Source organism: Harpia harpyja, chromosome 8 (genome assembly GCF_026419915.1).
Source record: "Harpia harpyja isolate bHarHar1 chromosome 8, bHarHar1 primary haplotype, whole genome shotgun sequence".
Taxonomy (NCBI): Eukaryota; Metazoa; Chordata; class Aves; order Accipitriformes; family Accipitridae; genus Harpia; species Harpia harpyja.
The window spans coordinates 15,866,567-15,882,946 of record NC_068947.1 but is presented as its reverse complement, the minus strand read 5'-3'; the positions used below and the strand labels follow the sequence as shown (position 1 = coordinate 15,882,946).

Genomic DNA, 16,380 nt, shown 5'->3' with positions numbered 1-16,380 from the left:
TCAGGCTCTCTGGGCTCCTGCCTGCACCATGGCCTCTGCCATCCCCATCCCATCCCATGGACTGGCTGTGCTCTGACACTCGCTGCAAGCACTGCCCTGTGAGGTTCACTCTGTTATTTTATCAGAAGCACAAAATTTCCTCAATAAGTCTTCCTGTGCTACAGATTAAACAGTAAACAGTTGGGTGAGATAAAAAAAAAAAAAAGAAAAAAAAAGAAAAAAAAAAGGCTGACGAAATGCAGGAAGATCCTTCTTGTTATTCTAGCAGTATTGCTTCCTTTGCTTGGTAGGGGTGCTGAGGAAATATCAGCCGCGAGCGCTGCAGAGCAGTTAGCCACTTCTTGCTCACGCTTCAGCATCTCCCCTGCCCAGGCTAGAAGGTGCTGCGAGCCCGAGTGACTCATGCAGCTTGTTGCGATTCAGCTCTCCTCTGGTGCCAGGAAAGACAGATGTAGAAAAACTTTTGACACGGGTGGGGAAAAAAAAAGACCTGAAGCAAGGCAGGAGAGCAGGCTAGCATTTCAGCGGGCTGCCCTCCGCCCGCGTCCCACTCGGGGAGCGCTGAGCCGCAGGAGCGGCAGGGTGCCGGCGGAGCTGCTGCTTGTTGTGACACAGCAGCTGGGACGAGCCTTCCGCATTCCCCAGCCCGCTTATTAATACGAATAACTCATGACTCACACCGACACTGCCAGCGAGGCCGGGAAACTGTAGTCCGTAACTATAAAGAGCTATGAAGGGCTGCTCTCCGGCAGCACCCCAGCCAAGCTTGACGAGTGGTCTGCGACAGGCTTTGTGCGCCTTGTCATCTGCACGGGTGCAACCCTGCTGCAAAAAGGGCTTGAGCGGTCAGAGGGCTTGGGTGGAAAGGGGAAAAGTTCAGCCGTAGCATGAGCTATTTAGGAAGGTAGTTATGAGGAAGCGGACAAGTTTCTCGTGCCAGCCCCTGGCTTACTCGTATGAATAACCCATGACTAAACCATTAGCTCCACAGGGGGTTGTGAGAATGTTAGAAGGAACCTCTGAGCACGCTTGGTCACTGGTGAAAAAAGACAAATTGCTGGGTGAAGCCCTTCAATTCCACCCCCCCTAACCCCCCCAGCCCTTACAGGACTGCTTCATTTCTCTAAGGGCAGCTGCAGCTGATAGTTCACAGTCATCTGAGACCTACATGGCATCAACAGAAACTCTGAATTTATCCACTCCGCTTCTTTTCCTGAGCCACGTGAGTTGCAGCTAACTTTAAGCAGGTTTCTAAGCTTTTTCGGACTTCTCCCCGGTGAACATGCCTTCACCCAGGCTGACGGTCTAGTATAAGTGAGACAGCATCACGCTCTGCTGGCTGTACGCACTAGCTTGCTGCTCACTCCCCATGCTTCAGACTGTAACATGTGTCGTATGCTGTTGGCTGTCATTTTTTGTGGCAGTGGCTCAAAAAGTCATAATTCTGCCCAAAAGAATCAAAAGGGGCTTGTGCTACTGCTGTTGTATCTGCAGTAATTCATGTGAGTTATTCTAGCACACTTTGATTTATGGAGAGAAAATTCACAAGCATGCAATGACTGTTTGAACAGCTTAAATGAGTCCTTGTTATAATCTCTTTAACGGACTGATAAGTAATGAGATGGTATTCCTGCAAGCTCAGATATTAGCTTCGATGAGAGCGCCTCAAAGAAAACTGAAGTGGGAAAAAGCATGTACTACAAGAATGTCCCCAGATACTCTCCAAACATGCATTTTCTTAAGTATGGGAAAGTAAAAAGTATATTTAGAAAGTCTGAATGGCACTTACCTCTCAAGAAGTGCTGGTAAGAAGGAAGTGACTCAAATATGCTGTTTGAAGCCATTGTTTCCTCTTTAAAACTCACTCTCTCTTTACAGTGAAGGAATATATGATTTCTTCTACCTTGGGGAGCAAAAAATGAAGAATGGTCATTGCTACCACCCTCCTCCCAGCCATCACGCTCAGTTTTAGCCCAGTGCCTCAGGAGCAGCACAAAGCGGATTATAGGTTCTTTTGCTAAAAGAACTCTGAAATTGTTTCTTAAAAAGAAAAAAAAAATAGCGGATCGGTTGTGGTTGATGATGCTTACCACTCTACGAAACTCTGTGGTTTGCAGTCAAAACGATTCGCCCTGCCTGCTGACCAATATCCCGGACCCGCTCTTGTGTGACTGCCTCTGTACCCAACTTGTGGTTCTGTGGTTGTTTATGAGGCCCAAAGAAGTGTTTCACACAACCAAAATTACAAATTTAACTGTTCCCCTTTCCAGAACCTGCCTCCATTGGTCCCTTTGCATCACGTGACCCGAGTGATGTCGACTTTCTTTTTTTTTTTTTTAACTTTCTGAAGTCATGCCCTACCCACTCCACCTGCCCTCCCCGGGGCTGCGCGAGGCAGCGATGGAGGCTGCTGAGGGAGGGAAAAGAAAAATGACTCACTGTCCCTGATGCTACAAATGGTCTTGCTGAGTTAGTTCAGCTCCGCTTGTTTTGTTGTTTGTGGTTTTTGGAACTACTGATTATTTTGATAGAGATTTCATTGCTGCTTATTCAATAGTAATTCAAACCCCGGTATTAGTTTGCTGCTAAGGCAGGATGTGTAAGTCATCCTGTAAAACATTAGGAATCAGCTGTAGGAAAGACCACTGGCTGGGGAAAGAACACTGTAAAGAGGTTTTTAAAAAAAAAAATCAAAAACAAAGAAAAAGAACCTGTCAGGGGAGACAAAAAAAGCCCCAACATTATTTTGAACCTGTATGATGGTACCCTCTAAGGACTGCTTGAAGGTCACTAGTCTCTGAGCCCACTGGAAAGGTTTGTTAGTTACTTCCATAGAGTCAAATCCAGTAGTCCTTCTTTACCACAATTCCTGTTCCCATCAGAAGGATCCCTACCCAAGAGAAAACCTGAGTAAAATCTTCAGGATTTAGCTCAGCACCTCTTGAGGTGATAATAGGTCTGTCCTCTCCGCAATTCTTCCCTTTCCTTCTCCGTCCACAAAAGAAGAAAAAAAAAAGAAAAAAAAAAAGGGTCTTAAACCTGATAATCAATTGGCAGTTCTGGCTCTGGCTGTGACAGTGCAAAAAGAGGGGAGAAAAGTCACTTACTACAGCACAGAGAAGTTGCTGCTGTGCCACCTTTTGTCTCCTTTTCCTCTCTTCTGAACAGTGGGCAGCAGCCCTTTCCCACCTTGCTGCAAACCACAGGACAGCTCACACCTGTACAGCCTGGGGTTCAGGACGCTGAAACCCATGAAACCTTTGCCAAAAAACCTGTGGCAATGAAAGGACTGCACCGACAGCAGGGCTGAAGCAGAACGAGCCTTTCCCCGCACCTTCTGAGTGACTACCACAGTGAGAGATCTCCCTTGGAAGAAAAGCAAGAAGCCTTTGCAATATTATCAAAAATACTGGTAGGTGGAGCACAAATACGTAACAACACACAGTTCTTCCCGCGAGGAGCTCGCAGTCAAACCCCCTGGCACACAGATACCGCTTGCACAGACTGATGCCAGACTTCTGTGGGGCTCTGCAGAAGCACCTCCCGCATTGAGGAGCAGGGATCCCCAGACAAAATCAGGTGCTTAATGCATTTGGATTTTTTCTGCTTGCTGCAACTATGGAAGTAGAATGCCTTTTCCTGACGCTGCCTGCATTTCTAGTGCAAAGGCACTCTACCCAAGCATCCTGGCTTCCTTTTAGGGTTAGCGGGGAGCTGCGTGTGCATGTGCGGTATGTTTTCCTCAGAAAAAGCCAATCTGCTGAAACAGAAGCTTCTCGTGATGCAAAAGGATGTGTCAGTTCTAGCGACACGTATTATCTAGGAAATGGGGAAATTTTCCCAAATGAATTTCCAGAACACAAACAGAGCGATCCTGAGCAGCAAGAACAGGAAGGTTAGGACACTTTGCTACCATGCGCTGAGACCGGCTCAAGCCCCTGCTGCGCTTGAATTGAGCCAGTAACGCAAAGCCTGGCTTTTTTTGCTTTCCAGCTCTTCCCGAGCCTACCGCAACCAGACCAACTTTTTGGCTGGTCCGGGATAAACCTCTCCCGGCTCCCAGAGCTGGACTCCTTCCACTCCCATGTAAACAATTCAACAAGCATCCGCCAAAGACGCAACCTGACCGCAACGCCGACTCCCTTAGGGCGCTTGCCTGGGGGGGGATGCTCCCGGGGGGGAGGGAGCACACCCCGCCGCCCTGCCCGGCCCGGCCCGGCCCGGCCCCGGGGGGGGATGCGTGCCCGCGGGCGGGCGCTGCGGGGCCGGGGCCGGCAGAGGGAGCTCGGGCCGGCGGGACGAGCCCGCAGCCCGGGGAGCGGGGCTGCCTCGGAAGGGGAGAAAGCCCGAAGCCAGGCCGCCAAGTTTGGAGTGTTAAGTGACCCGGCAACGTACCGGCCGGTGGCCGAGCCGGGAGTGGATGTCGGCTCCAATTTTCCCCCGACTGCCTGTGTGGTTGGGTCGTGCCGTACGGTACGACGCGGGTGGAAGTCAGGCAACTGGCTGTACGTTCGGCCAGCACATAAGCTAATTTTGGCTTCACTTTCTCAGGGTAACTGCCCCAGAAACCCAATTATACAAGTTTAACTCGGCTGGTCAGAGAGCAGAACCAGGACCTTATGGCACATTCACCCGAGTGTAAGCCAAGCCCTCAGATTTCAGACAGATCTGTCACCATATAAAAAAAGAGATTTTTAAATCAGGGACACAGAAGAGATATATAATGTGCTGAGCTACCTGTGACTATATATCTGCTCTGTCCCAAAAGGCAGGATGTGTTACGAAGATTTTTAAATGACTTCAGAGGTTTGAGATGAGGCCGACAGGAGTGTATTTCAGCAAGCCTGAGGAACGAGGCTGCTGCAGGGGTGTGCTTGGGCAAGCTCACTGTTGTGGTAGGGAAAAACCAGACCCCCTTCTTTCTGACCCTTTGTCTTGGCATCCAGGAAAGAGACCCTTCCTGCAGGAGCTCTAGTCCCTGGCTGCTTCAGAAGGCAGCAGTGATCACAGCCTTAAATCACTATTTGTGCTGCATGTTATTTCTCTTTTTCTAGTACTCAACGGGCTGGGGCAGGAGAGCTGCCAGGGCTGGGACAGACACCCAGACAGCTAGAGCATGTGCCATGAGCATCCGCAGCGCTCTGGGCAGCAGCCGGCAGCACAGCATGCCAGCGCACAGCGAATGTCAGCTATGTTAATACCTTCACCTCAGTCATCTGCCATGAAGGCTGTGGCATAGCTATGCTATGCGACAAGCAACAGTTGGGCTGGTTTTGTCATCTCATAGCTAGGGCAGATGATGCAAGGGAAAAGCTTGAGTGTTTCGACATGTAGCCTGCCACTCCAGTCTCTGCTCTGCCAACAGTCAGCTGCAAATAGTACATGGGAATATGCTTTATTAAGGTGTAACCACCCTGAATTTTCAAGGAAAGGACTGTGCTACGTGGGTCTGTGCTACATTCAAGCAGGGGGATGGACAACTCTTCTCCCAGGCCACTACTACACCCACCAGAGAAGCCATGAATCCTAAAAAAGCAGGCAAGGGTTGCTGGCAATGCTCAATGCACCATGGTAGCATTTTATGCTGGGTGCACATCAGCTGTTCCTACAGCCTTACAATAAATCTATGTCAAAATGTACTGTTAGCATAGCTGGCATTGCTCAGAGGAGAGGAATAAACGGGATCATTTCACAATTCATGCCCCAGGGAGGGCATCCAAATGTTGCCATGTGAGCTGCGCCACCGTTAATGCCAGTCTCATTTTTTTTTAAAGCTGTCCTGTAGTTACTGTAAACAGAGGCCCTTAGAAAACTCACATCACTGGTACTTAGACATCCTTTGCTTTCTAATGAATAAAAACTAAGATAAAGTTTAACCTTCAGGGAGTAATATCAGTCTTAGATCTAGAAGCTGACACATCATGAAACAAATTAACAAGCGACCACATGACAACAGAAAGATCAAATTATCGTGCCATTTGTTTAATTTGGTGTATAGGGTAGGACTCAAAGATTTAGGTGTGCTGAGGAATATATTTCCTGCATTAATACTGCAGAGCATGGCCCTTTTGGCTGGGGTTGTTGGCTGGAACACGACCTCCAGTGAACAAGCCCTGACATCAGACATGTACATACTCTGAAGTCTTGGTCAACAGATCCCATTTGGAATCTCATAAGGTTGCCAAAATTTGGGAAAAACTGCCACCATTCCCTTCCTCAAACCCTCAACAGAAGTCCAGTTTTTTAACAGCAAATACTTAAGGTCTCACAGGTAGGACTGACAAATTAACACAGGGAAAGCTCTGAGCACTAAGATTTATCAGTTTCTACATCTAAACTGACTTTTTCCCCTTGCAGAGCACAGTGATCACCCGACCCCACCAAGGTGTGCCCCAGACGCCAGCCACCTTGCAGGCTGCAAAATCGCACAAGCTACTGAGAGGCCCAAACCAGAATGATTTAGGGATTATTTTGGCTGCTCTCAGGAGGTGTTGGGAGGTAAGGTTTACAGTTTGAGGTTTGACACAACAATGTAGGGAGGCACATAGTCTCTTCATCTGCCCTACAAGTGACCGGCTGTACATAAACAACGGCTTCCTTCCCTCCACTGATAGCAGCCTCTCAGTTTTCATCCTCCTTTCAATTTAGACTGCCTTTAATCCCTTGAGATCTTCCAGACAGACACCGTATGTCTCAATGCAGCAGGATGTGTTCGACCCTGGGGCATAATCTGTGTGTTAGATGCACTCCGCTGCTCTACTCCATCACAAGCAAAGCCTGGACTTCAGAGTGAAATGCGTGGTGTGCCTGGCCAGCCTTGGACAAAGCTGGTTGGGTTCAAACATGAGCAGTGATGGAAAGTGCTAAATGGACCTAGGCGAGCCAGAGCAGGAGAATACCAGGAGAATGCCATTCCTTCACATCCACTTGACCCATCCACAGGACAGAGCAAGATTAAAGCAAAGCAAATGGTCACAGTGAGAGGACCAAAAATCTCCTTGAGGCTAGCGGACAAGGGCAAACTCCAAATCTTGCACACTCCAGTCTGGGTAAAGGCCCTAGTCAGCCAAGGCACACCACGCTGCTCTTCACAGCACTTTCTCACCAACCCGCAATGTACCCAAAAGAAACACGACCCAGATTCTCTCTGTCACAACTTTGCGTGCTAAGGCTTTTGGCACAGATCTTGCAGAGAGGAAACTGAGAGGATGTTAGAAGCTGCCTGTGTATTTTGCTCAATACATAATGTATAATTTCCCTCAACACTGTCCCTTGCTTCCTACTTTTCTGGAAGCCAAAGTGAAGGCTGCAGGCTTCCAACACCTGCATGAGTCTCCCTTTATCCAGCAGTGTCAGAAAGAGACCTCAAATTTTCAGCCTTTCTAAAAGAAAAAAAATGCCAGCTGCCAACCTAAACCCTCGCCGTGTGTCAAAGGTGAATGCTATTGAATGGCAGCGTTAGAAACCCTGACTCTGAACCACTTATGGAGTTAGTGCTGAGAGGCTGGGAACATCATGGGCCAGGCAGTCCTGCAAAATCACTGTGGAATAGCAGAGCGTGAGTTACAGAACAGCAAACTGGTATTGTAGTAAACTGGAGCTGCTAGCACTCATTTGCCATCAGCAGGGAGCTCTGGCTTATGATGGCCTCTCATAACCTTCTGAATGAAGTGTAAGGGTTATGAAAATAATAATTAAAACAAATGCAGAGGAGAAAATTCACCAAAAGATGCCATTTCAGAGAAATTGGATCTGCCTGTGAATTGAGGCTGTCAGTCAACACAGCAGAGGACAGCATGGAAACATTTTAAAACAACACCCCAACGTCTCACTCTGGCAGTTTCAAAATAAAATGCTTTAGCTTTTCATTTCAAAATTGACCCAGATTAAATAACTAAGCTAAAAAAAGGACTGACCTAAATGAACTGTTTCCTTCTGGTCTTCCTGTTTTGCAGCCATACCAAAAATGCTACATCAGTGTTGCTGCGGAGTACGCTGGTACAGAAACATGACCACTATCACTCCACCACTTTTGGTCCTTTTTCTCCCTGGATACAAGAGCTGTTTCATTTATTTCCAATAACTTATTTTCAGTAATAAAGTTTGGAGGGTTTTTCATCAGCCTTTTTCTGGTGGATTGAAATGAGTCAAATGTTTGTGGCCAGTGGGGAAAAAAGCAGAAAAGAGGGGAAAAAAAAGGAATAACAAGAAACTTGTGGGGAAGGAGGCCAAAAGGAAAGGTCTTAAAAATCCAGATAAGCACCTGAAGATGTTTGCACATAGTAGCTCACATAAAGCTTCCGAGCATTTTTAATTTTCTGGCAAACATTACAAAGGTTGCAGGCCGTCCCCAGTTCAGATCTGTCCTTCACATCCCTAAACTCCCTGTGAAAATCAGTGAGTTCCAGGGATGTGCTACCCCTGGGGACAGACACATCTGTGTCTAATTAGAGCTGATGCACACTGGTAAAAACAAACGACTCCCCACCCTATTGACTTTTTTCTTTTTTTCCTCACTTACTGGGGAGCAAATTCCAGCCAGAGTCCCAGCCCACTCTTTACATTGACAAGTGCCACTACTTCACCCTGTCTCAATATCTGCACCGGCAAAACCCCATTTGGATGAAAATAAAATACAGAAACAGCTTGAGGCAGCTAAATAGTATCCTGACGCTAACCAGCGGCAAGAATTGAACTTGGATTAAATCTGTAAGGACTGAATTTGAACTTTTGTCAGTAAAGTCACAAAGCAAACACAGTGAAACAGGTAATTCATGCTTACATTTCTTCATGTGAGTTATTTTACTGGAATCAGTGGGATTACTCACAAGTGGGGGAAAATTTGCAGGGTTTGCCTTCTCTTCTGTTTTGTATTTTTAGGCACATCGGTAAGATTGTCTAGATATTGTAATGAGCTATTGTTCCACTGTTTACTTTTTAGGATGAACTTGGTGATATTTTTCAAAGCAACTCATTGTTTTCCTATAAGTGTAGAAAATGAGAAATTAAATAACTACTTAGTAAGAAGTAGCTACTTTATAAAGAGAAGTAATCCAGGTAATTTAGTCATAAAACTTCAAATTACTTATCTGCTACTTCTCTCTGGGCTTAGAGAATAGTGCTTGGCATCTGTATTTCACAAATGATTCTAGCAAAACTACCTCCTTCTGTCTAATTGCTCAGAAAACTCTTTAACATTTATGACAGGGCTTTCTCGCTGTACGAATATCAGCACGTTGAGTGACGGATACATTAAATCTTGTCGTGGTTTAACCCCAGCCAGCAACTAAGCACCATGCAGCCGCTCACTCACTCCCCCCCTACCCAGTGGGATGGGGGAGAATATCGGGAAAAGAAGTAAAACTTGTGGGTTGAGATAAGAACGGTTTAATAGAACAGAAAAGAAGAAACTAATAAAGATAATGATAACACTAATAAAATGACAACAGCAATAATAAAAGGATTGGAATGTATAAATGATGCGCAGTGCAATTGCTCACCACCCATCGACCGACACCCAGCTAGTGCCTGAGCTGCGATTCCCCACCCCCACTCCCCAGTTCCTATACTGGATGCAATGTCACATGGTATGGAATACCCCGTTGGCCAGTTTGGGTCAGCTGCCCTGGCTGTGTCCTGTGCCAACTCCAGGTTTCTCGCTGGCTGGGCATGAGAAGCTGAAAAATCCTTGACTTTAGACTAAACACTACTTCGCAACTGAAAACATCAGTGTTATCAACATTCTTCACATACTGAACTCAAAACATAGCACCGTACCAGCTACTAGGAAGACAGTTAACTCTATCCCAGCTGAAACCAGGACAAATCTGAAGTTGGTAACAAGTTCTCAGGGAAGGCTGCTGTTTTTGTGGCTACGCCAACCTCTTCCCAGTATGGTGCCATGACATGAGTTGGCTCTGGGTGAACTAGCTGGTGGCCTGGGAGTTGCACCTGGTTATTCCCTCTGCCAAAATAGTCTGCGACTGCCTCTGCACAGAGCTCTGGTCCGATCCAGTATGAAAGATGGATGGATGCCCACCCAGTGCAGCCCCTGTAAACAGAAGATTCCTGGGCAAGATTTTCCAAATGCTGTACAAAGGATTCAGGCACCCAGCTGCTAAAGGAACCTGGCTGAAATATGCCTACCAAATTTCTTTATATGTGTTTAATAAAAGTCACTCCTGACAAGCTTTAACTGTTCCCCCTGCCCCATCTGATCATGATTAGTACATTAATTTTGTGTAGTCATGATTAGGAGCAGGGAAGATGCCTAATAAACAGGATCTGGAAGGGCCTTTTGGGTGTAAGAGGCAGCATAGAGGAAAGATAGCTGTGATGTAAAAAAGTGAACAAGAAATTGAGGAGCATCCATTTGCAATAGCAATTTCACAACATGAGAAAAGTCAAGAGGGGAAGGAAAGAGAGAGAGGGAGAAGTTAGAAGAAAATGAAAAGTCAGAGATAAATTCAAAGAGGGAAGAATGTGATCAGGGATATGGACAAGTCTTGCAGGAATTGCAATGAGGGCAGGTGGACTCTGTTAGAGAAAATAGAGCCAGACATTCACGAAAAAGAAATGTAGCATCATATAAATGAACCTTTACCACTAAATAAAGCAGAGGAGTGCTGTTGTTCATCCAGCCTTAAATGAAAGAGAGTGGAAGTGACAATTTGCCCTGAACCAGTGCAAAAACGTTATTGTCAAACTTTTTGAAGGAAAGGTTTAATGCTGTGACTGCATCCTGAGAAACAGCTTAACAAAAGAAAGAGTGGTCAAATGGGTAGTTTACCTCATTTTTCCATGCTGGATTTACTTGCCTTTTCTTCCATATGTGATCCTTATGGCACTGTCTGGGTTTTTTCCCCTTTTCTCAACATGAAATGCTTGGATGTCTCAATTGCTGGCTTGGAGATGTACTAAGTTGAAGTGGAGGGCAGCTGCGAGTTGGGTACATCCTGCAAAACAATGTGTGAGTTTCTCTTGTTGTCAGCCACAGCACATCTCCACCATTACATCTGCTATAAACATCCTGATGGGCCCTGTCAGGGGGGCTGGGGAAAAAAACCATCCCAAACCTATACCGTCTTTTGATTACAGTAAAATTTGTTGTGGCTATGAGAGTATCTGTATCTTATGACCTTCACCTACAGACCAGCAAACAGCCTGGCCCCTATATATGTGTGGTCGTTCAGTGATAAGCATGACTGGGTCTGATCCAGCCCCCACTGAAAGTGAATGAAGGCTTTCCTAAACAGCCAGTGGCTGCTGCATTGGGCACATTTTTGTGATGAGAAAAATCTGAGCAGGCAAAGAATGCATTTGTTTTCCCAGAGACTACAGTCTTCCCGCCCACAAAGCATCCACACCTTTACTCATACAACAGATAAAAGGGCTGAAAGCAAGATGGGGTGTAGTCAGGTTGCTCCATAAAGAAGAGTTTCAGTCTTGCTTTTTGTGTAGAACATCCTATATTGGGCCACTATTTCACCCAATACCAGTATATCTGGTAATGCAGATGTGCTGGTGCTGGCACAATCAACATACTATTTCTCTTAGTCTTTAAAAAAATGTGTTAAGTGGATGCATGTTCATCAGTGGGATGAGGTACCCTGTAGAAAGTTAATGAAAGTTAACTGTAATGTGACGTTCATTTAAGACTTGCTCCTAAAGGAAAGAAGTGCTGGTGAGTCATAGGAGTGTGAGTTGATGAGAGGTCCAGTCATTAGCAGCAGAGCGCTGTTCACATCACTTAATAAGCTTGTCATGTGTTGGCCAACCTACAAAGCTGGAATGACAGCTGTACAAGATTCCCTGTAGCTTCAAGGTAGTGCATAGCAATAAACAGGCAGACACCAGAATGGAAGGGAAACTTGCAAATGAAAAGTCTTCTTTCTGTTTTTACATGCACTGAATCATGTTCAGCCTTCTCTGTTAAATTTTACTCTTTGTTCAGTAGCTAAATACAGGAAAATACCACAGTTTTCAGTGGAAATGCATTGTTACAAGCTTAGAGGTTACTGAGAAAAGAATTTCACCTTTATATTTGCAACCTTTTATGCAGTAGTCCTAGAAATTATGAGGAAAACCTTCCCTGAAATACCATACCAGAGTCTCCTTACCCCAGGCTGCAAGCATATACATAAAAAAGATCATACCACAACACAGAAAGCAACAATATGCAAAACTGCTTTTTGTGTTGACAGAAGTTTAACACTGTGAACTTAGTACATCTGTAGGAAAAAAAGCAGCTCTCTTCAGTTTGGGAGGGAAGGAGATCTTATTGAAATAATCCTTCAGTTAGAAAGTCTCCTGTAGACTTGATGGTGAAAATTGTTGGTAGCACCTAACGATTTTCCATACTCCCACCGTAAGCTTGTGGAAAGATTTGGCAATAGGAATTCTAGTCCTTTCTGTAAATTAAGTCCCTTTAATTTGGTTCATAGAAGCTATCAGAAGACAGGGGCACTCTGTACCATTAGCTACTTCTGAAACTCTTGGTCATAGTGTATACTCACCTATCAATTTTTTTGGAAGTCCCTGTTCCCAAAGTTTCAGTGCCCAATAGCACAGAAATATAAATCATGGCAACAGTGTATGCTTTCCCAATAACTACTGCAGATATTTCTATTTAATCAGTAGAATCATAGAATGGTTTGGGTTGGAAGGGACCTTAAAGATTATCTAGTTCCAACCCCCCTGCCATGGGCAGGGACACCTTCCACTAGACCAGGTTGCTCAAAGTCCCCTGGTCTTGAACACTGCCAGAGATGGGGCACACATGTGATGGTTCCTCCTGGTTTAGATTCAGTGAACATTCAAAGCCATCAGGGAAAGCTGGTGCAGGTTTCCATTTTGCTGGAGGGATTATGATGTCTGCCAGCCTGCCAGGACCTCACTGAAAAAAATGATGTGGAACAAAGACCTGGAATGAAAGGTGGGATCCCTGGGGAGAAATCTTTCCAAATCCTCCTGCAATCAGTAGCTTGACTGCTGGAAACTTTTGGATACCCTGGAGCTCTGTTTCTCTTTGCTCCACATTACTTGCCATCAACAGCAGAGTGATGTTGCTCTTTCCAGGAGCAAATCCCTTGAAACAAGCTGGCATTATCATCTTTCTGGGCCAGTTTGCCAGTGGATCAATGATAAAATACATTTCACTGTCAATTGATATCATATGAGTTTCTTGCCCCGCAGTGTAACTGAACAGCCCTTAGCCGGACGTGTGTGGGAGTCTGTTTGAGAAACTGCAGTGAACGGGGCAGGGATATGTTTCCCAGACTGAACCTCTGAATGCTACTTGCTGCCTGTTCATCTCTGAAAACATACAACCGAACAGTGTTCAAAGGTGCTTCTTCCCTGGCAAAGTCTCATGCCAAGTGCCCTCAGGGGAAAGCATTTGGGGAATCCTTGGATCTCCTCTGATTGCAGCAGCACAGCACATCAAGCTTCAGAATAGACCACACAGATGGATAAAATGCCAGCAGAAGGAAACCCATGAAAGGAGACTGCTTACTGAGATATCGACAGAAATCACGGTTTCAAACATCAGAAGGCCTGCTCTAATGCCTACTGAACTCAGTGGAAATAATGTCACTGGAAGGGTGCCCCTGGTTTTTGAACCATAGTCTTAAAATAAGCACATTTTGTTTAGGTTTATTTATTTTGTCTTTGAGAGCTGGCAACGGCTTATTTGCTTAAAGCTAGCTATGTAAAGTTTGTGAGATTGTACGCAGCTTCAGGCATGCTGGGGCTGCAACTCAATCCCCTCACAGATCTGTCCTGCTAGGAGAGTACGCTACATGTCCTTTATTTTGCTCTGTCCCTTTAAAAAACAGAACTCTCTCCTTATCTGTACATTTATCTGACTTGAAGGTCTTATGACTGTGAACACTGCTAAGAACAAAAGAAGTGTTAACATGCACATTCAAGGGAAGGGAGCCTTTGTGCCTTGCAGTGAATCCTAGGACTTCCATTGAAAGCGGTTGTAGCTTATTTCGATTCCTTTAGAATCTGAAGAGCGGCTGTCACCTGGTTTGGTTTCGTTTCTTCCTCTGTGGAGTCTGAGAAAGGGTAATGTGCCAGCTAATCAGGAGAACATCAGCTCTTACGTACTATTTCCTTTTGTGCCCGTTTAGGGCCGTTAATGAAAACCACTGAAAAGTTATGTCTGAATAACCTCTCTCTCACTGGGGGTACTAGAAATCTTCCATTTACCCAGGCGGGCCAAGGAGAGGGCAGTCTCTGGATGTGGCAGGCTTGGTAGTATTGTAGCTAAACTTCCCTTCTGAGCTCTCTGAAAGTCCTTCCCTGTACTCATCACAAAGCTTTGCCTAGAGTCCTTTCTAACTGGCTTACCCGTGGTGCAGATGTTGGCTTTTACTGTCTGATACACTTCAGCAAAGTTACATAATTACAAAGTTACAAAGTTATATGTCATATATATATATATATTCTTGTCCAGCAAGTAAATAACTCGCTGTGCAAACCCATCACTCTTCAGCAGTATGATAACAGAAGCTGCTCCGGAGGCGGTGTCCGCTCCCAATGGGGGATCTCTCATGTTCCCAATCACTTCTGAGCTCCTGGAACAGTTTAGGAGCTCCAGATGCATATGAAGGTATGACTTTATGAGATGGAGACCAAATATATTCAACCCAAAAGCCATGCTGCTTTTAGGAGGAGAGCATGACAGAGTGGTTAGTGTTGCCTTCTGATCTGCGTGTGATAGAGTGCAGAAAATAGTGTCAAGACATGTAGAAATGTACAGTCATGCACATGCAAGAGGTCACAGGTGGGGGACAACAGAGACACAGAGCTCAAGGAACGCACCTCAGAGCCAGACTAGGTAAGGGAATAAAAAAGGGGGAACACCAGTGAAGTGGCAGTGGCGCGCTTCTGTAACTTCCTAGAAACTGTATTGTCAGCCTCTGGGGTTTAGACACTCTACAGCTGTTTAGCAAGTTTTTGCTACTGATCTGAACAGTTTACAATTTAAACGGTATACATAAGACATTACTGATCCTCCCTTCAGGCTTGGACAATGGCACAGAAAGTGGCAGTAATTTGCCGAGGAAGACTGCGAGAGGGCAGAGTACTCAACGTCGAAGTGGCTAAGTTCTAGCTGCTCTGAGAATAGACCAGCTTTCTAGAGCTTGACTATGGCTGAATGGGCCAAATATATGCCAGCTCTGTTTCTTTAAGTTTCCTTTCTCTGCCTGCTCTTAATAAATGTCTGAGTTTGTTTTCTTTTCTATTTAGACCTTTTGAGACTTTTATGATTTTAAGCTAAAGGGCACTTCAATTCTGTCTTCTTCCAAAAGGTGGTACAGGATGAGCTGATGCACATCCTTGAAGATCAAATGTGAAGTGCAATGAAAACCCTGCCTCAGTTCCTGGGCAGCCAGCAGAGTGAAGAATGACTACAAACAGAAGTTCCCCCTAACTGCAAATTGATCTGTGGCGCTACAAAGTAGGAAGCAATTGCTGTAAAAGACTGGAATTGTATCTATTAATTTACTTTTGTTTGCTTGTACAAAGTAGGTTGTTTCTTTATTCCTTTTTATTCCCTTTCAAGCCAGAGAACGAATTTATTGCAAGGTTGAACAAATGAGCCTTTGAAAAAAGCCCTCATACCTAACAGAACAACTCTACCTTATACACGCATGCAAAATAGAAGATATTCCACTGCTTTAGCTTCATTTTTCTTTTGTTCAGACATTTCTGTGGCAGTCAGTGGAAAGACAGCTGTTGTATGGGGGGTACAGTAAACACTAATTAAATAAAATATTAAAACAATCTGCAACAAAGTTGAGTAGAAGTGATCAACAACAGATTTCCTTCTGTATTACTCAGAACTTTGTGCATTTCTATATCACTTGGTAATAATGCATAACGCACGTACTTTATGTGGTATTGAAATAATATGCCATGGACAATGACATAAGATCATAAGAAAAACCTCAAACAGCATTTCCACAGGGTAGCAGTTAGCCAGTTATGTCTTGATATCAGAGCCTGGACAGCAGCCCTGAAATTGTCTAAGTTGAGGAATATGTGAGAAAACCCACTTTGGTCAGCATCCTAAATAGAAGTCAATATTCGTTTATATATTTTTAATCAGTTACGGTCTGCTTTAAGTTACTTCCTCAGCCTACCTAATTCAGCACTGTTTAACATTAGTCACCAGATGAGAATGACTTTCCTGGGAATGGAGGTGTGGTTTTAGCAAGCCTGCGCTCACTTCTATGTCAGTGCAGGAAAAGATATTTTTGTCCTTTCTGAACCCTTTAAGTAACACATGCAAATGATGACTCTTTCAGATATGTTCAGACTCCCTGTATTTAATGATGGAAAGAGGGAAGAGGGGATTTTTCGTAGGGT

General features: G+C 45.0%; 1 protein-coding gene and 1 long non-coding RNA gene across 3 annotated transcripts in view; one reads left to right on the top strand and one right to left on the bottom strand.

Moving 5' to 3' along the window:
* Positions 1–2,283, bottom strand: part of RUNX1 (RUNX family transcription factor 1) — a 175,053-nt gene extending 172,770 nt beyond the window's left edge. For both annotated transcript variants that reach the window (XM_052795208.1, XM_052795209.1), the window contains exons 1-2: positions 2,091–2,283; positions 1,790–1,903 (exon numbers count right to left, since the gene is read on the bottom strand). In XM_052795208.1, coding sequence (XP_052651168.1) covers positions 1,790–1,844 — 55 coding nt within the window. In that variant the 5' untranslated portion in view covers positions 1,845–1,903; positions 2,091–2,283. The remainder of the gene's footprint in view (positions 1–1,789; positions 1,904–2,090) is intronic.
* Positions 193–15,708, top strand: LOC128145313 (uncharacterized). The gene is made up of 3 exons (XR_008236422.1): positions 193–1,222; positions 14,462–14,617; positions 15,321–15,708. It is a non-coding gene; the product is annotated as an uncharacterized LOC128145313 (long non-coding RNA).
* The last annotated feature ends 672 nt before the right edge of the window (positions 15,709–16,380 follow it).